The sequence below is a fragment of the Gallinula chloropus genome, assembly GCF_964237585.1.
Source record: "Gallinula chloropus genome assembly, chromosome: 14".
NCBI lineage: Eukaryota > Metazoa > Chordata > Aves > Gruiformes > Rallidae > Gallinula > Gallinula chloropus.
Window position 1 is genome coordinate 15,315,349 of NC_140099.1, and position 21,111 is coordinate 15,336,459.

A 21,111-nucleotide genomic window follows, 5' to 3' on the forward strand; every position below is an offset into this window, starting at 1 on the left:
CCTCCCTGGGCAGCCTGTTCCAGTCTCTGACAACCCTTTCAGTAAAGAAATTTTTCCTAATATCCAACCTAAACTTTCCCTGAGGCAATTTCAGACCATTTCTCCTTAACCTGTCACTAGCTATGAGGGAGAAGAGACCAACACTCACCTCACTACAACCACCCTTTAGTTCAAGGCTGGAGAAGTTTCCCAGGAGACCTAATTATGGCCTACCAATACTTAAAGGGGTCCTACAGAAAAGTGAGAAAGGGTCTGTTCATCAGGAAGTTTGGTGATAGGACAACGGGTAATGGCTTCAAGCTGAAAGAGGGTAGGTTCACATTAGATGTTAGGAAGAAATTCTTTACTACGAGGGTGGTGAGGCACTGACAGGTTTCCCCAGAGAGGACAGGTTGGATGGGGCTTTGGGCAACCTGGGCTAGTGGAGGGTGTCCCTGCCCATGACAGGGGGTTGGAACTACATGATCTTCGAGGTCTCTTCCAACCAAATCCATTCCACAATTCTGTGATTTTGTCACTGCTTGTATCTAAGAAGCTTCCAATAATGAGGTAGACTCAGATTTTCTATTGTGGCTGGACTCTATCTTGCCTCCAAACTACAGAAATCAAGTGTTAATTTACCTAAATGCAGTAATTTATATAAAAACTGCCATTCTAACTCTGACCATGCAATTCCTAAAACACATGATTGCAGCTGGCTATAATTAGGACCAAGCTTGAACGATCATATGGAAATTTCAGAAGCCAACTGACTACTACTGAGCAATATGGAAAACAGGGCCATTATACCAGTTCAATAGAAAATCCAGTGCCTCCTTTCTACTCCTAGACACAATTCAGAACATAAGATGCCAACACGTAAAGCAACACACATTAGGCACTTTTTCTATGATATTGTCTCTCCCAATATATACTGCATTGCAAGGAAACAGATTGCAAACATTTCAGGTTGGTATCAGTAAGTTTACATTGGAGAGCCACTACTGTGAAATTTAATCTAACAAAGCACCGCTAAAACAGGTAAAAAATGTGCATATTACTGAAAAAAAACAATTCAAAATAGTGGTCTATACATCTCATTGGCTGAAACAAGTGGGCAGATACCTTTCAAATCCATGACTAGTCTAAGCAGTAGGAGAAAAATACTGCATGACTTAATGTGTTGGTACATGATACCAGCTTAAAACCACTTATTTAAGTTCATTATATTGTTTCCATCTATATTTAATTAGTATTCAGCCAACTGACATAGGCGTGCAATAGTCTGAACAGAGTGCCTGTTATTTAACCTCGAGCGTGTTATTTAACCTCAGTTTCTGACATCAATCCACACAACTTTAATGTGTACCTCTGAAAGACTATCTCAAAATAAATTATTCAGCAGCTGAGAAAGCATCTTATGTACATTTACTATGCAAGGCAAAGGCATAGCACACAAGAATCTTTAAAAAGTACAGTTTTTAAATAAGTATACTATTTTATATTAATACCTGAGTAAAATCTTGTATTAACAGATAATCTGTATTAACAGATATAAACTACCTTGAATTTAGAACATGTAAAATGATAAGATAAATATAAGAATCTATAGTCTTTTTTTGCACTGGTACAAAAATGAGACACCCAGTAAGAGATTATTTTTTTCCCCAGTGAAGGTATACATGAGCTTTCCAGAATCAGATGCGTTGCCTACAAAGAACCTCCTAAACTACTAGCAGTGTCAATGAACTTACATATGCTTTTATGTTGCTCTGCATTCTTTCTCCCTTTAAAAACTGTAATTATTAGCATTATTATTTAGGAGAGATCAGCAAAACTAGAATTTGAGTTTCCCATTGCCATCATGTTCCCTGCAGATGAATTCTATGCCTTTAGTCTTAACCCTTGCTCATTTCCATGTTTCCCTACCTTTTACTCCTACATTAAAGTAAACTCTCCAATCCTCCTTCAACTAATTCTTCACTCATCCCAACCTAATTGCTTTCACATTTTTGTTTCTACTCAAACTGAAGGTAGGATTCTGTCAGAAAATCTTTCTTCAGTCTACAGTTCTTAGAATTGCTGTGACAGAAAACAGATAATCTGGTTCAGCTGTTAATTTTTATTTTGCTTGCTAGTCTTAAAGTTGCTGTTTCCTTGGCCACTGATATTGGGACAGCATGGTTTATTTTTACATCAAGTAACTCTTAAAATAAAAACCATCTTTTCAGCTAGGGTAACTCTAACAAAGACAGACAATCTTTGAAAAGAACACATTTTCTGTACTGATGCAGACCACTGCCAGCTGGATGGACTACAACCCCACATCACTAACGTGCTTTAGAAACTTCTTTCCTGCAATCTCAGACACTCTGTATTCCTTTCTTGCAGCATAAACTGAGTACTTTACACAAATAATGGGATGTTTTCTTTGAATAAATTTTCAGTTTATTTCAAGCCTTTTGAGGAGGTAATGATGCAGGATGATCAACAGGCATGCAGGCATGGGAATTCCAACCTGAGCACACTGAATGGAAACTTACACCAATTCCCTACAATGCACACACTGTGCTTTTAATAACATGTGCACATCACAGATGTTATCACTTGCATTTTCTTCTGAAAAACCAGACAAGAAGGACATGACTTATAAACTGAGTCGAAATAACTGTAAGATTTGATGGTACTGGTTTAATTTGGCTGGAGAGGCAATCATTCCAAGCGGCTATATTTTGTGCTAACAATAGTCTGACAATATTATCCTTTAAGGTTTTATTGAAAAACAAGGTTTCATTTTGTTGTAAAGTAAGCTTCCAGAAGAGATTTTATCATGGGTTTGATTTCCCCAGTCCCCCCACCCCGAAATTGGTGAGATTTGTAGTGACTCTAATCTCCTGTAAAAATGAATTCCAAAGCCATGGACTAGTGCCCCTGCTTAATTTTCAGTACTGCAAAGTACAGTTCCACCGAGCCAAAAGGACAGAGCCAAAAATAGAAGGCTAGATGAGACCTACTCCAAGGTCATCTGAGCTTCATCCACTGACGCTGCTGAAGATAAGGAGCAAAGCACTTCAAATTTGATCTAGGGGTCAACAAAGAACTGACTGACACAGCACATCAGGTACAGGAGCAACAAGCTCTCATCATCCTACACTTAACAGTTGGTTCATTTCACACTGAAACAGCTGAAAAGCACTGCATTATTCTGAGGAATTCACTGCTGCAATTCCAAATACTCCAAGCAACAAATATGTGAATATACAGGACAGGTGTCTCCTGTAAAACCGAACAGGATAGAATGTATTTTCCTAATCAGTTTTGGATAGGAGACCAAGTACTTTCTTTCCTCTGGGAATCCAGGTTTGCATATGCAATATAAGCATTATAAAAACTTCATTTCACTAAGATCAACATCAAAAAGTCAGTGTCCACATCACCTCAGGAAAACACATATCAGAACACTACTGAACACTGAATATGAACAGTAAAACCAAATCTGCAGGTATAGAGTAAGAATTAGGGAATATCTGAAGGCTAAACTATCCCCTCATACCTTCTGATTTATAATTTGGGTCTTCTTGAATACATTTAGTATTTCTATAGATGCATACAAGAGGTTCTGCATGTGTGTGTATATATTTACATACACTTATATGAATATAAAGACATCTCAAATATAAAATATAGTCTAGGATATATTTCCCATGGTTACTTCTCAATAACCTCATTGCTGTTCATAAGCAGACACAGTCTTCACACAGCTGTCTGAATAAGCAGCCCAATTGCTTTTAAATTCAGCAGGCTGCAACTATCCTGAATGCACTTCCCTAAATGTTCAGTAAGCGAAGAGTTTCCTTACTACAGACTGACTGTAACCTCCCACATACATATCATTCACCACTTTTTGCCCCCTCTATTCTACCTGATCAAATCATAAGGAGTGATTTTAATACTTCAGTTACATACACCATCCCATCCAGCCCAATACTGTCAATTAAAACAAATCCCTTCTTATAAAAAAGAATAATAAACTGCTACTCAATTTTACTTAATACTTGAAGCTGTAATATAGGAACTCATATGCTTGCATTTTCACAGTTTCAGGTTGTTAGTAAGGGAGCTTCAAATATTAGTTATAAAATACAATATAAAATACAATATAAAATCAACCTTCAAGAAGCAAATAATATAGCTTCCTAAAGTTACCATAGCAGTTTCATGTCTCATTGGTTAAAACAATGAGAAATTGATTTGCTTTGTTTTTAAATTAATACTTGGACAAGTTAGAAGTTGAATCTTGCATTATATTATGGCATATGACTTAGTACCGCAAGAGGAAATGAGGACTTATAGTTTGGCAGGCACAAATTAGATTGCAAACCACTAAGTGTATATTTGCTGCTTACTTTAATCATAAAACCATAGGCTTTGAAAGAATATGGAAAATATAAGAATAACTTACATAGCCAAAATATAACCACTTCATAGTCAAATTAAAATTTTTGATTAAAAGTTAAAAAAAAAGAAAAAATGTTGAAAGTGGTAAAGTTATTATTAAAATTTCACTGGTACGTCCTCACTTTTCAAAGCTGTTTTAAAGAGCTGAATAAGCATAGTAAAATCCAGCCACACAAGACAAGGAGGAGTGATTGATTCAAGCTAAAATGACTAAACATGTATGTCTACAAAAGAGCCATGCGTTTGGGCTTGCATTGCAGTTCTCACAATCAATGGACTCCAGAGAGCTACTAGACCATCAGCAAGGGGGGACACCATCGATGGAATAATGTACAATTCTGTAGACCTTCTATTCCAAACCCCTGCTCAAAGTGGAATCAGGGAAAAGCAGGTTGCTCAAGACTGCATGCAGTCATGTTGTATCTCCAAACGGACAGATGCGGATGGAGACTCCACAGACTCTCTGGCAATCTGCTGCTTTGTTTCAACACCAACTGCCTAAATACAGAAGTCCAGGTCTTCTGAGATGCCTTTGGATTGATCAGACATCTATCAGGAAGTCAGATAAAGCAGACCAATATTCTTTGGGGGAGGCAGATTTATATGCAACTCCAGTATATAAAATGCCACCACGTACACCCACACATAGGTAACTGAATGGAGTAATACATGTCCATTTAAGGGTAAACTTAAACATATTTTCTGTGACATACCTGGCTCTACCAAGTACTAGGTCCCAAATCAATGATAATGGGAAACACTACATAAATATTTCTCACTTCAGCATTCACTTTCTACCACAACATCGATCTTAAGCAACAATAAAATAAGAAGAGAAAAACATATTCAAGTTAGACATACTGAGTCTCTAGAATTGAGACTCCTTGGAACACAGACCAGGTGATCTTGCACTGCCCTTTCCAGCTTTCCAGAAATCTATTTAACATTTTATATTAGTTTAGGGATATACTTACAGCATGTGCTCCCTGTATTGTCCGTACAAGGTTGATTCCTTTCCATACATATATATCTCCATTCAGTGCACCAGAATATGTCACTTCATCCCTTGCACAGGCTAGGCACAATATAGTTTGGAGATCACCAGTTTTGCCAAAAACACCACGTTTTGGTGTCAATGAATTGCCACACAAGCTCCAGAACTGCAACATAAAGTGATTTTAAAAGATGGATATTTTGCGAATATCCTCTAATTTAATATGTACAGCTGAAAGAGAAGTACTTTACCTTCAAAAGACATCATCATTCATACTCCTTTCCCTCCTTTAGTTCTCCAGCTCATTAACTACTTTTTATATTATTAACCAACTTTATCTTTCAATAAAATCAGCATAGCAAACTATTTGGGAAGGAGCTTCAGGGTATCAGTATTAAATCAAACTGAAATTCTTTCAAATTATAGTTTGTGAGTCAGTTGCATTGCCAGTTGTTTTTAAAAAGTGATTCCTAACAGAACTATCTGATGATCTTTCTTTGATGCAAGACTTCCACTTTGAAAATGCTTCATTTGTACTTTATGTTACTGTAGGCATTTAAAGATGCAATCTAAGCCTGAAAATTTCTGATAGGGATGCCATTTGCTCTGTTTGATAGCAGCTGCTTTTGTTACAGACTTGCCACTTCTCATCAGAACCACTGATCATGCAAAGCAGCCATCTAAAGCAGGCATTTTTGAGAACTTTCTAGTAAACCGTTAGTATGGGAGTGAATTTCCTCATAGGTGATCCAACATGTAGTAATGACTCCTAAAGTCAAGACATTCTAAGTCTCCTGCCAACCAATTCTCCAGCTACAGAGGTCCTGAGATCTGTACAGACAAGCAGCACTTGCCTTTTCTCATCAAACTTTCCTATGTACCTAAAAGTCAACAAGCTGCTGGAGAAATCCAGTACAAAATGTGAAACCCTTTATCTCCTCACTGCTGACAGGTTATTCTTACATTGTCTCAGTATACTCCCTGTATACCTGTTTACGAAACTGTATTTCACAGCAAGTCTCCCTGCTATCAGTCATCTACTCAAAATTCTCAGTAGATACTTCTATTAATACAGGATAATGTAAGCAGTTACCACAAACAGATTTTTGTACCAGTAATATTGTAATTATGAAACAACCATATCCGGATTATACAAATCTCTGTATCTTACTTAGTATTTCTTTAGCCAAAATACATGGGTCAAAACTTGAGAAATAACTGCATAATCACTGCATAAATCAAACACCTAGCTCCAGTATGGAGGTAGATAACATAACTAAGAAAAGTAATTTCTCAGTATTAGTTCACTTGGAATTATCTACATGACTTAAGTAGTATTACAGGTTCCACAAAATTTAATGTGAGGAAAAAATATTAATTACAAACACAAAAGCAATTATTGTTATTTAACAGAACAAGAAGGGATGGTTTAAGAAAAATGCACATCATCAAAAATCTGTTGCCTGATCCCAAGGCTTAAAAATCTACAGGATTCAGATTTTCAGTTAATATTTTCTCAAAGGAAACAACGATATTTTTGAAATGTTATTGTTATTTTAGAAGGCTTCACAGAGCCTTAAAAGTGCTCAAATAAACTTCTGCTTATCTAAATAGATATGTTTTGACATCATAAATCCACCTGAAATATACTAAATCACTGTTGGCAAATATTAGCTCGCTTTTGGCATAACAGTCCTTTTAGATATTGAAGTAGGAAAAAAAAGTTATTAATCAAGCTCATGGAAATCTGTAAATGATATGCTAAACACGATGCTAAATCAAAAACATGATCAGTGTAGCCAACACACTGAACACTTTTCCCATAAACCATTAATATGTAATTAATTCACTGTATAAAACACAACACATTTTCTCACCACCGGAATGTACACAGAAGAGCAATACAGAACTTTCAAGGTGCCATCTACTGCTGTTATGTGGTAACACAGGAGACGGAGCACAGGAGAAGGCAGTGGAAACATAGGAAACTTTAGGAAACATATTTGATGACCACCATGCACTGACAATCCTGCTCACAGAGCTAATCCTGAAAAAGAAGCTGCTTCTGCATGGCAGTTGGTACGTGGATCAAACAAAGCAGAGTGTTGCATAGAAATGCTCTGCTTGAAAAAGGTATGAACTGTCCAAATTATGAATCCTCTAACAGGTACAAATTATAAATGTAGAAATAACAGCAGGAAAAAGAAAAGAATTAGAGGAAACATTAGGTATTTCCCTTTCTCTTACTACTGTATCTCTACACTTTCTCAAACTGTAAGAAATGTTTTTTCAACTTGTTCCACCTCTGCAGAGTTACAATACATTAACTGTTGAACAATCAGAAACTTGAATACCTGGACTCACCTTAAACCTGCACATCCTCTTTCACGCTACTTGGGATTTCAAACAGAAATTGTTGTTTTAGACAACCTAAATTTTAAATTACGCTATGGTTATTACATATGATGCTACAGGTGACTGCCCAATTCTTTCTACATTCCTTCTGTCAGGGCATAAACTCTTTTGAGCAGAGACAGGCTGCTTTCTACAGATACACATATCTTTTAAAATGTCTGTTGTAGTCAGGTGTGATCCATGCTTACAGTTCCCAAGGACTAGTATTACTCCTACAGAGGATCTTTCATACATACACACACACACACACACATATACACTGCATCTTACATACTGTATGAAATAACATTGATTTCATTACCTTGATGTGTTTTACACCACAGCTGACGAGCTTGTTTGGCTGGTACAGATCCCAAGAAATATCAAATATCTGCATAAAAAAACCCCAAGGATTTCAGCAGAGGTGGCCTTTCTGGTATGAGACAATTAAAATGTAGCAAAAATTTGTAGCAAATTAATACACAGTCTGCAGTCCTTTAAATGGAACTGATGGAATGATTTTTTTATCCCCTCATTCAATACTGGAATTGCACTGTATAGCTCATATTAGTTATGTCTGAGGTTTTTTCCTAAATAGTTACAACACATGATAAAACAACAGAAAAGTTCATTAACAGACTACAAAAATTTAAGAGACTTTGCATTTTATTTCCCATATTAGAGTCTAGGATTCCCCAAATTAGGGCCTAGGAAGTACATTAATTTTGCACATCCCTTGCATGTTTACAGTCTCAACAAAACATACACAAATAAGCAGAGAATTACACATTTTCTTTTGGAAATAAATGTACAGATCTTAAACATTTACACATCCAAGCTTCATGCAAATTGAATTCCTAAAACATGTAATGTTTTTTGTTCAGACACAGGTCTAGTATGTGTACAGAGACAGGGTTTACCAAACTAAAATTGTACTGACGCTCAAATTCTTGAATTATACTTACTCTGTCTGTATGACCAGGAGCCATTGATAACAATTTTCCTTTTCTCCAGTCCCATACACAAACTGTGTTTTTTGAATCCAATCCAACAGAGACCAAACGCTAAAAATGTCACAAATCAATAAACATAACTTAATGTATTTATGAAACCTAAATTAATCATTTTGAATTATAACAAATCTCATAACATATTTGAGTTAAAAGCAATAGCCACACTTCAATAGAGAAGAAAACTAAAGATACCAAATCTTATGCCAAAACTTCCACAGATCCATCTCTTCAGTTAGGACATTGTGATCGTAAAGAAGTTCCTCTTGAATAAAACCATATTTCTGATTTATAACATTTAATATACATATTATATGTAATACTATATAGCACGTGGCAAGCAGAAGTCAGATGTTTCCAAAAAGGAATAATTTCACCAAAGTTAATGAAATTACACACATTTACCTTTAATTACTCATAACTTAGAGAACTTAAGTACCTATTTTACAAATTTATGAAACATAAGTCAAAAATATTTTCTTCTACAAGAATGAATACAACAACAAAAGATCAAAAACAGCTACAAGAACTGGGTCTTTTGCTTGATTCTTCAAAACACATACTAGTAACTCTACCTTTCTGAATCTTTTCTCAAACCATAATCCAACAAGACCCTCAATGTACAAATCTAACACAGTGTTTAACACCCAGAAAGAGTCTGAAGTCATTTATACTGTAGATCCAGGAAGGACAAAGAGATTGTTCTAAAAAAAATATAGAAAAATAAAAGTTTGAGATCTTTCTATACTGTGCAGCCTGTCTTGTCTCCAACTGTGAAGATGTTTTGCACAGATTTCTTGACAGAAATTATCGACCGTATTAGCCAACAGTACACTTCTTTTATATCTGTTAACCAGTCAAAATGTTACTTTTCCTACAGAAATTCTCAAAGATTAACAGTATTAAAGATTGGATAAAAATTGAGTGACTCTTTTTAAAGTCTTTTTTTCCGTTTACACACGGATTGTGACATCTTAATTTGAATAAATTAAGCTTTGCAAATCTTTAAGACAAAGTTTTTTTCACTGTTCAATTAATACTGATGCACATTAAAGACAATTCTTTTTTTACAATTTCTATGTAGATTATCAAAGTGAGTTTGTACAAGCAAACAAACTCAAAAGGTAAGTATTTTTTTTCTCAAACTATTCCAAATAACATAATTCCTTTACTGTCTGAAAAGCTCCGAGATTATAAGAAAAAAAGTAATAAGTTAAATGCAATTGTTACGTGTGTTCCCTATTTATTAGTGCTAACAATTTTTCAGATACTGTAATATCCAACCTATCTATTCCATCTTTGAAAGCATTATCAGAAGAAACATCAGTTTCAATTCCAGCTACACTCCAAGCAGTTAAATTCCAGTCCTACTGCAGAATGAGAGGTGTAAATGAAGACCAGTTTTACAATTACTGCATACCCATCACAACAAAATTGGGTGATGCCTTTCTAGACATAAGCTAATACAGTGACTTCTGAAAAAGGGAGACTAAATTATGTTCTTAGTTCTCCTAAGAATTAGAAAATCTTGTTACCAACTGGCATGCCACCACCATGGAGCAGGGCTCAGAGAAGAATGTACCACAGAGTAAGCTGAACTTCTCTCAACACCAGGGAGACTGGAGGGTAACCTTGATTTTAGATAATGCAGCTACACCAGTGAATTATAAGGTTCCCCAAAACAATTCACAAAGGGTAATTAATAAAGAATAAATAATGTCTTCCTGAGCCAGCCAGACCAGTTGGGTGTGGGAAGGAGAGTGTGTATGAGGCACAACCCAACATGAAGTATAAAAACTGAACAACTAATAAAACAAACTTTGAAGAGGGCAATGGGCTTGACCCCACTTCAAGCCAAATACTGCCTCCCAGTGAGTGAAGATGCCCAGCGCTGTTAGAGTGATTATATAGGAACCACATTTTTCTTGTGATTCATATCTATATTGCAACTGCTTGTGTCGTGATGTCAGTATATATATATATATCTCAGCCTACTAAACCAAATTCCATATAAATATGCTAAATATATCAAATAAGTACGCTTAATATCAAACACTAAAGCCTCTAAAAGAAACTCATTAGGGACTCTCACAAATTTGGATTTAAGTGGATAGGCAAGATGTAAATAAACATATTTTGAAGGTCTTTTGAGCTGGAATTGTGGTTTACTCTATTTCCATATGGAGACAATTCTGGAGATGGAGATCTTTAAAAATCTGTACCCAGATTTCTTTGGTGACCACAAAATTCTAACAAATGCCATGAAAAAAGAGTGATCATATGGAAATGCTGAGAAAAGCCTAAATTCTGGCCATTTATGAATTTAAACATACGAAATAGTACTGGGTATTCCTAGAACAAATTACATACAGAGACACACTCAAATCTATCCAATATACACAAAGGATGCATGACTGCATTCTAAAAAACAGTTAGGGGACTTCAGTCCTAATTAGATATATTTTTTACTTTAAATTACTAAAGTTAATCAAGTTAGGAAGCAACACAAATTTACAGAGATAACAGAAAGCATATTGCTGTCAAGTAGACAAGATGTACTAGAAAGAAGCTGACTCTAGATGTTGATTCTCTAAATAATGAGAAAGCTACATGATAAACTCTGTAATTAATTCCAACAAACTCAAACTCTCACTACAATTACAGCATGTTTTAACAGAAACAGGCTACAGCTTGGCTTTCTTCTATTTGTCTTCAACAGAGCTCCATTTGGTATTGTTTAATAAGCAGAGCAATGGGTCTCAACAGTACATCCTCACTGAAGTATTTACTAAGTAACATATAAAGAACTTTTTAGCAAGCAAAAGGAACTGAGAACATAGCTAAATCTGAGTATCACCTTGTAAGGCTAAGTGGGAGGGAAAGTAGTATTGTATAAACCCAGAGGGCACAACCAAAGAAAGGACATTCATGGCTAACAGCTCTTCCGCTGCTACCTAATGCGTATTTTCCATTCTGAATAGATCAATCCAGAAAGCCTCTTTACTCATAGGATCAAGTGTCTGGTAAAAATGATCTCCCTTTTAAGTAACAGCTCTGAGAACCAATTTACTACTCAAGAGAATGTTTTGAATCTAGTAAAATATTTTCCTTGACTCTTAGATCCAGGATACATGAGTCTGAACAGGCAATCAAAATGGAGAGAGCCACCAATGCATGTAAAATGCATGACTGAAAAGGGGAGTGAGGAGTCCAAGTAACACATCACTTTGTGCACAAGACACACCCCTGAATATGGAGGTCCTCTCCAACCATTTGATGTAACCCAGTACTTACAGGCCATAAGAACCTCCCTGCCACCTCATCTTCAGTCAAAACTCTTTTGAAGTTATACTGTTCTTGGAAAATGTGAATATTTGTCAGTCCTAATGCCAACTAGAGACTAAGCAGATAAAACACAATATACTTCCTTTAAAAAAATATATTTTTTTTAATCTGTCAGGAATCTTATTTTTTGAAAAGGAATATTAATTACATACCTGACCATCTAAATCAAAAGCCAAGCAAGCTATACCATGTGTGTGAACATCTTTCAGAACAGAGACAGTTTGCACAGTGTAAGAGTCCCACACGCAGATATATGGTTCTTTTCCAACTTGACCTGTTGCCACCAACACACGCTCAGGATGCAAAGCAAGGCTGCCAAAGAAACAGATACAAAATATTTTTGCATGAAACTTTTACATTTGCCTAGTAGGTTTCATTAATTTTTTCCCTTAAAAAATTTCCCTACCAAGAGTAGATATCAATGTCATTTTGTATCATAGATTCCACAATAGCTGTAAAATTCCCCAGTACAGTACAAGCCACCACCCTTCTTGAATTTGAACCTTCAAATTTTCTCCAATTAAACTAACTGTCATTACTTCTCCATTCCAAAACACAGATTTTATTAAATTAGGTCAGGGTCAGATTTTCATGCACTAAAAAAAAAAAAAACCAAACCTACCTATTTTCCCCTTCTCCTCCTTAACATTTAAAAATACAATGAATGGACAACAAATGCTAGTGTTTAGTTATCTACACATCTATTACCAATGGAGACATGCATTCTATCTAACTGAAAAGACAAGCCAGTTTTCTATATACAAAAAAAGCAAGAGAAAACGACATTAGAAGTTGCCCAGTATTTCATGAAGTCATACAACGCTTTGCAACACACTTTTTCTTCTTTCTATTTTAACATAGCATTTCAGTGGGTTCATATCACTTGACAACTTCATGCACAACTTCTAGAGGAGCCTTTAACTTCAAAGTTTCTACAAAAGGTAAAAAGCCTCTGGACCTTCCAACTTTTCTGTGGCAATTTCTCTTTATCTCTGCATTATCCTCAACACTGGGATCAAGCAACCAACATTTCCCCACTTCATTTCTCTTCAATCCAAGAGTTACTTCTCTGGTTCTTCCCTTCCTTCTTCATTTGACAGAGAAACTTCATAAGTAAAAAACAACAGAGAAAGGAGCTGGCAGGCAAAATTTCTTGCATTTCACTTTAGTTCTGCCACCTAATCCTGACCAACACCTGCACATCTCCCAGAGCAGACAAAGGCAGATGGTGTGCGCATGGAGAAATAAGAAAAGCATCTGGAAGGGGAGAAAATGTTGCATTCAAAGTTATCTGATTTTTACAATGATACCACAGAGAGGGAGAGATAAGACCACATGGACAATACAGAAATTCAAGAGGAGAAAGGAAGCGAAAAGAATAAGCAAGAAAACAAAACAAAAAGGACATAGATTGAAACAAACAGTAAAAGCAAACACACAGCAGTCTTATGACTGACTTATAATCACTTCAGTCCTGTACTTCGCTCTGCTGCTGGTGCATCGTGCAGTTTCAGAGAAGCGAAAACCACCCCACAACTGCAACTGAAAACAGCTCAGGCACCACCCCGGACACACACACAGGCAAAAGCACCCCCACACCACACCTGACAGAACACTTTCAGCAACCAAGTATCAGCTTGGCATGTTTTTAACCACAGACTACAAGCAACAAACGCAATACATCAGAGATGGCAGTGACAGTGGGAAAGGCCCTACCAAGGGCCAGGAAAACATTGTCCTAGACCAGGTGTGCCACCTAATTCCACTCAAAGCGTATTAGGTTAATACAGAGAACATTTCATCTCTTTCTAAATAGTAAGTGGCAAATAATAACTAATAGCAGTATCACAGTAACACTTCTTTCTATATTATGATATAAAATACTGGCTTAAACAACTGAGCTCAAATTCTACCTTGATATGAGATAATGCAGCACAAATTAAGATCCAAAGCCTGTATTTTAATCACAACAGAGAACACTGTAGAATTACCAACATCCTTCCCCTACCACTTCAGTCTCTATAGGAAATTGCAAACCACCTTTCTAGACAGTCATTGAAAATGGAAGAAAATAAATATACCACAGTTGCTATAAAACAGCAAGCTTTTCTTTTAAATGCCAATATGCAGGAATTTCAGGGAAACTGAACAGTATTGGCAGTAGCTGAAGAATCCTTACCTGAAAACACCCTTCCCTCTCCGTTTCTTCCAGACCAAGGAGTGAAGGACAGGTTAAAGTACTTCTAAGTATTTTATCTTACTGCCTATCAGGGCAGATGGAAAAAGGAAGCACGGGAAGTGTCAAGGGACTGCTATTTCTATTACCAACACTAAGAAAAGGATCTGACACGCTTGCTTGTATGATTTTCATGTCAACCATGAATGATGAGATGCTTTTCTTTAATATTCAAGTCTTGGTTGTTATTATAGCCACGGGGCACCATACCGAATTCCATGTATGCAACTTTGAGTCCTGATCAAAACTCAAGGATTAGACTCCAGTTTTAAGCATTTTCAGTTCTTACATTGGAATATGAGTGATTAAGCAAGCCTTACAGTAGTCACAGCAATTAATACAAAAATATAGTATCTTGATCTAACCTCTAGAGTAAAGGTATTGGTACAACTCACATATTCAGGAACTTTCACTATTAAAACAGTCCTGAGCAGTGTACTGTAAATAGCTCCTGAGTGCAGAAAGAAAACAATGTGAGACCTGGACAGGCTGGAGAGCTGGGCAGGGAGAAACCAGATGAGATTCAACAAAAGCAAGTGGAGAGTCTGGCACCTGGGAAGGAACAACCGCTTGTATCAGTACAGGCTGGGGGATGACCTGCTAGAGAAGAGCTCTGTGGAGAAGGACCTGGGGGTCCTGGTTGATGACAGGTTGGCCATGAGCCAGCAGTGTGCCCTGGGGGCTGAGAGAGTCAACGGGATCCTGGGGGTATCAGGAGGAGTGTGGCCAGTAGGTCGAAGGAGGTGATCCTCCCCCTCTGCTCTGCCCTGGTCAGGCCCCACCTGGAGTGTTGTGTCCAGTTCTGGGCTTCCTGGGATAAAAAAGACAGGGATCTCCTGGAGAGAGTCCAGAGGAGGCTACAAAGATGCTTAAGGGCCTGGAGCATCTCCCCTGTGAGGAGAGGCTGAATAAGCTGGGGCTGTTCAGCCTGGAGAAAAGAAGACTAAGGGAGGATCTGATCAATGTTTACAAATATCTGAAGTATGGGATGCAGGGGGAAATGGCCAGCCCCTTTTCAGTGGTCTGTGGGGACAGGACAAGGGGCAATGGCTGCAAGTTGGAGCACAGGAAGTTCTGCAGCAACATCTGGAAGAACTTTTCCCCAGTGAGGGTGAGGGAGCCCTGGGACAGGCTGCCCAGGGGGTGTGGAGTCTCCTTCTCTGGAGAGACTCCAGCCTCGTCTGGATGCCGACCTGTGCGACCTGTCCTAGGGAGCTGCTTTGGCAGGGGGTTGTACCCCATGATCTCTCGAGGTCCCTTCCATCCCCTGTGATTCTATCATCCTATGATTCTATGAACTAGAATGGGCCTAGAAATAGACAACCATAAACATTTGCTATGCGGGGCCTGCCTTGACTCATGAGCATGATGCAGTTAACAGGATCAGTGAGCAGCACCAGTTGTTTCTGGATATCCTGGGTGATCTCCAAGACACCTCGACAGAGTTGTTCATAGCATACAACTATTTGGTTAGTAAGCAACTACTTCAAATACCATTCCAACAGTCCATGAGGAAAGGCAGAAAAGTTAAGTGTGGCTCACCTCCTAAGACAGCTTCTGAAGCTGCTGGTGGGCTGTGGAGACTTAAGCACACTGACCCCCTCACACAGACTTTTTTGCACCTTTTTTCCTAGGAAGAAGGAGGAGGAATCTAACCAGGTTAGACTGCTGAAACTGTGCTTGCATCCAGCCCACACAGCTAGACTGTAAACTTGTGCTTTATTTCTTTCCTCTTACTTGAACGATGACTAAGCTGATGAATGACATATTGCTGCTTATCCAAAAAAGGAAACAAATATTCCTAATGAGACAAGTTCTTCAGGCCTTCTTGCTTGCCTCTGGCCTCTCTGATCAGGGCTTTTCAAGAACAGATGCTAGATCTACCAGAGTGTCTCTGAAGAAGCAGCTGTGAAGGAAAATGTCCAAAATGCAACAGTGACCATAAAACAAAGCAGAAATTAGACTAACAAGCTGCTAAGTCAAATTAATTTTGAAATTGGCTATAAAATTTGATACTTTTCAGAAGAGTTCAGAGGTAGAAAATTTGAAAATTATGCTGTCACTATTGCAACAAAACCAAATAGCTGGACTTGTAGAGAACTGAGATTTCCACTGGTATCTCTGACGTCTTTTCCTAGATAGATAATCAAATCAGGATGAAATACAGTATTACAGTTAATGGTATACTGGAAAGGGGTATGTTTCTCAATTTAGTGCATTCAAGCTCCTCACTTATACTTCATACAGAAAGGGTTCTTTCTCCGTTTTAGAGCAGCATGTAAACATTCCCACCATTTTGACCAGATCCATACACTGTACAATACCTACATTAGATTAATTATATTAAATATTAATGGCAGCCTATGAGAAGAAAAAAAGGCATTAAAAGTGCCTATACTTTATCTGTTTGGCATGAGACCAGAAAGATGGATGCAAGCCTCAAATTTGTGTGAGGTTTGTAGTGGCGGGGGATCTTGAAGAATAGTCTGCAATAAACTACTTTATAAAAAGAAATTAAGATTTTTCCATCTTTACTTCGTTTGTGCTGAGCATTAACAGGCATTGATTAATACAGACAAGCTGCAGACAAGGATACAGTATTAAAGATGATGTTTCCTTAGCAACAATATTGGAGGAAAATCCAAGAATATATTCATGTGACTACTCCTGAGCTTCATAAAACTAGGGCACCAGTAAAAACGCACAAAAGAATACTGCAGTAAAATGATAGCACCTCAGGTATCTATTAATTAAGAGTTAATTTCCAGTGTGAAATGGTTTCTTTGAGTAAATACAAAAAAATATTTTAACTGCATGCTTAGAAACATTTTTCATACAGTTGTGGCTGTTTTCTTATTTGCTCCCATTTCTCCATATTCCCCCAGAAACAATGACAGGAGAAACTAAAAGCAATTTCTGTCATACTATTTAAGTTGATAAAGCAGAAAGAGCTGTAATCAGCAAACATGGCTCATCAAAGTTTAAATAGATCGAGTCAGAGCACACTTACTTTCCATGGACAAAACAAAGCAGTACTCACCATGGAGCATCACAACTAGGTCTTCCATATAATGATTGTCATAGCACCTACCACGCTAAATATAGCCTTCTGAAGATTCCTAAAATTGTACAAGCATCCAACTTCCAAGTAAGAGAGTCTGTACTGGAAACAGGGAGAAGGAACTAAAACTGTACACTGATTATTCCCAGCTGCAGTTTATCTTATTATCATACCCTATTCCTCCCTCCTGGATCTGAATGTGTTAGCAGCCTAGAGAATCCTAAAAATCACTTTGGGCTCCTGTTTGCGCCAAGACTCAGCGTGGGGGGTGGGAAGGGGGGCAGGGGGTGGGGCAGGGCTTCAAAAAAAGCCAAACCAAAAACCCCACAAAGAAAAGATGAAATTACAGAGGGTTAGAGGGTGACTACAGTAACACTGATGCAACGTTCCCAACTGATAAAATATGAAAACCAACGAAAAAGATTCTAGGAACTATTTGCCACTTTACCCAGATGCCTATTTTTGCCTTGCACAGTCACATCCTGCACTGCTGGGGAAGGGACTGGCTTAAGATTTCTAGTACAAGAGTTACCATCTCTCAATAAAAGTTCAAAAATAAAAGATAACCCCCTTCTTTTCAGATATGAATGATTTTGCCAGTGCCAACAGGAGAACTCCTTTTGATTTAGTAGAGAGAGGGAGGCAGTTCTTTTTCCAAATTCTACATGCTCTTGACACTCATCACCAGGTCTTTACTGTCTAGGGAGAGTTTCTTTTCTAACATGCCTTCAAAAAGATAGCACCAAAATTACTTGCATTTTCCTAGCCAGAAACTCTTTTCACAGAAAAGTTAGAAATATTGTGTACTCCAAACTGATTTGGAGATAAATGTGCTAAGACAATGTCATATTATCTTCTACTAGCTCTTCATATAAAAGAAGCAATCCTGATTACAGTAACTGGTGGTACAAAAACGTGACACAATAAAAGTCTGAAGGTAATGAAGGAATGGAATCCCACCTAAAAAAAAGGAAAAAAAAAAATCCAGTGTCCTTCAAGGACTCAGGACTCATTCTTTAAACCATTAATAGAAATATACTACTAAGCCCCCACAGGAACCAGCAACCAAAAAAAAAAGGAGAAAGGTAATAGTGAAGAGCAAGATCTGCAGAAGGAAGAGGTACTACAATCAGCTGTCAATAACTAAAAGGGGGAGGCAGCCCAGCCATTCAGTCCTTTGGGTCACTATATTTGATGACTCCAAAGACACTCCCCTCGCAAATCAGCTGGCATTGTTAATTGGTTAGGATCTGTCAATCACAAAATTAGAAACCAGTTCTTCCCTCCTGAATACCAGTGGCAAAAAGTATACATACCTACAACACAATCACAGATGAAAAAACTGTGCCAGCCTAAAATTAAAGTGGAAATTGATTTCCCATTCCAACCAATTTACAAGCTAAGAAACTAATTATTAGCTTAAGTAAAGATTATCCTGCTGTAACCACTTAATTATGTGGACACTGAGACAAGTATGGCTACAAAATCAGAACCAATTTAATTTCAAAAAAAGTTTGCAATGAAATACCAGCTGGAAAGGGAATCTGAATGACAAACATTCTTATCAGTTACAATCACTCTCATTTTTCAGTGCACAAGAACCAAGTGCACTGTTTGCTGAAAGAGAAATATATGGAATAAATTATTTAAGGTCACAGAAGCATTTACCCAAATATTTTAACCAGGAAAATTTTAAAAAATTATCTCTAGAAAAGTTATTTTTCATGTTTCTAAACTCAGAAGTTAAATAGATAAACTTGCTTGATACACAGAATTTTCTTATTTCTAAATCTTTCACTATCGTGATAAAACCCTTCAAACAACCTTTCATACAGTCATTCCTGGTTGCCTTCTTGAGAGATTTACAAAAGTTTCTAACTACTAGATTAATCTTCTTTCTAGTATTTTTGAAATTTATACTAGATCTTCTAGTGTTACATCAAGGGGGGAGGGCGAAATCACAGACTGTACAATTTTCTTTCATATTTCTGAACAAGTAGATTAAACAGCAATTCATTCTTCTCTCTTACGGGGTATATTTCAAAAATCCTCATCAGAATATGTGAGAACTTATCTGAATATTCAAGAGCAGAATCACAATAATTAGTGACAACTTCTCAAAGGTTCTTCTGAAAGGTCACCCTGATAAAATTAGCAGTTGGCTTAAAATAAGGAATAGTGGGAAGAAGGCAGTGACAGAGCTGCCAGTGAAATAAGCCGAGATAAGCACAATATTCAATGCTTCAATGGACTGTATTTCATTACCAAAGAAGGTTTAGAGTAGAAGAGAGCACAAAGACAATCCTTCCTACCCTGGAGACTGCAGATACGCTAGGTTTCTTCCCAAGCTCTTGAGAACACCAGGCCTCCCAGTGTTCTGCGGGCGTTAGAGGTGTTCCCCTTCAGAAAAGGATAGTCAAGGACATACGTAACACATCTCAAATTTACCATCTCAGCATCTAACTTCATGCCCAGAAAGGTGAAATGAGCCAAGATACCACTTTAAAGTTAGGACAACATCTGAACCATCATTCAGAAGAACTGTAAAAATGTGTTGAAGGCCAGAGAACAGAAGTATTTACATGGAAGACTGTCCACTGAAACAAACACCACCACCACACAGTACAAGAAGCATAAACAAAATAGGAAAGAAGCATGAGAAAATGCAAGAATACTAAAGGCACTCCAGGGTCAATGTGCATTTGGCAGAAAACTAAAGATGTTTCACCTGTGGGCTTGAGGATTTATTCACTAATAACCTCTTAAAAAGGGAAGATGGATAAACAGCATTCATGAGCAACACTTTCAAGAAAATAAAATTCTTCTGCCCTGAAGTTATATTTACCTCACAAGAATACCAATCCAGTTGACTATTCCCAATGAGGTAATGTATTGTACACTCATTATTATAAGCATATGCTGTAACCACAATTATTTACAAATTCATTTATTACTTAATAATGTTCCATTTATTTTTATGTTATTACTTTCTATGGTAGAAGAAAAAGCAATTAATAAAGCAGTAAGTAGAACAGGAATCTGTAACTAAAAACACAAATATCATCTAAAGTGCAACCTCAATCTAAAATACACCAAACCAAAAATTTAAGTGTTCTTCAAATTTTCCTGTTATTTCCCTAAGTACTCTGGAAGCCTATTTAGCTTAAAATATCACACTCAACACAATCTTCAGGCAATTTCCAAATGCTGTCAGATGCCTTGTCTTGATCTAAAATAAAGCATAATTCACCTTGCTTGCTCTTGTAGAGGGACTATAAACAGGGAACAAGGATTAACACAGTTCTAGAAGTCAGGAAATGATTTATACAGTTGTCAGCTAACCAAAACACAGAGTTAATCCACTCATTCTGCATACATGCTGTCTAGACAAAATGGAGACATCTCACCACTACTCACTTTATTTATTAAAATGCATAAATGTTTTTAAGTGACTGTAACCTGTAAGTATGTTTTGGATTATTTTCCCAATTGTGTGTATGTATAGTGTTTGCATGCATCTGTATCATAGTCTGACATTTTCAAGAGCCTTATTATTAAACTGAGTCACCCTATAATTCAGAAAATTGAAGGGTTACTCTTATTTTTAACATTACATCCAACTAAATTCAGTCAT

The 21,111-nt window shown here is 37.1% G+C and overlaps 1 protein-coding gene across 2 annotated transcripts in view; it reads right to left on the bottom strand.

Moving 5' to 3' along the window:
* EML5 (EMAP like 5) overlaps nt 1-21,111 on the bottom strand; it is a gene marked incomplete at its 5' end in the record, with an annotated part of 102,105 nt that overhangs the window by 68,930 nt on the left and 12,064 nt on the right. For both annotated transcript variants that reach the window (XM_084270402.1, XM_084270401.1), the window contains 4 exons: nt 5,412-5,597; nt 8,148-8,216; nt 8,791-8,889; nt 12,333-12,492. In XM_084270402.1, the coding sequence (XP_084126528.1) occupies nt 5,412-5,597; nt 8,148-8,216; nt 8,791-8,889; nt 12,333-12,492 (514 nt within the window). The remainder of the gene's footprint in view (nt 1-5,411; nt 5,598-8,147; nt 8,217-8,790; nt 8,890-12,332; nt 12,493-21,111) is intronic.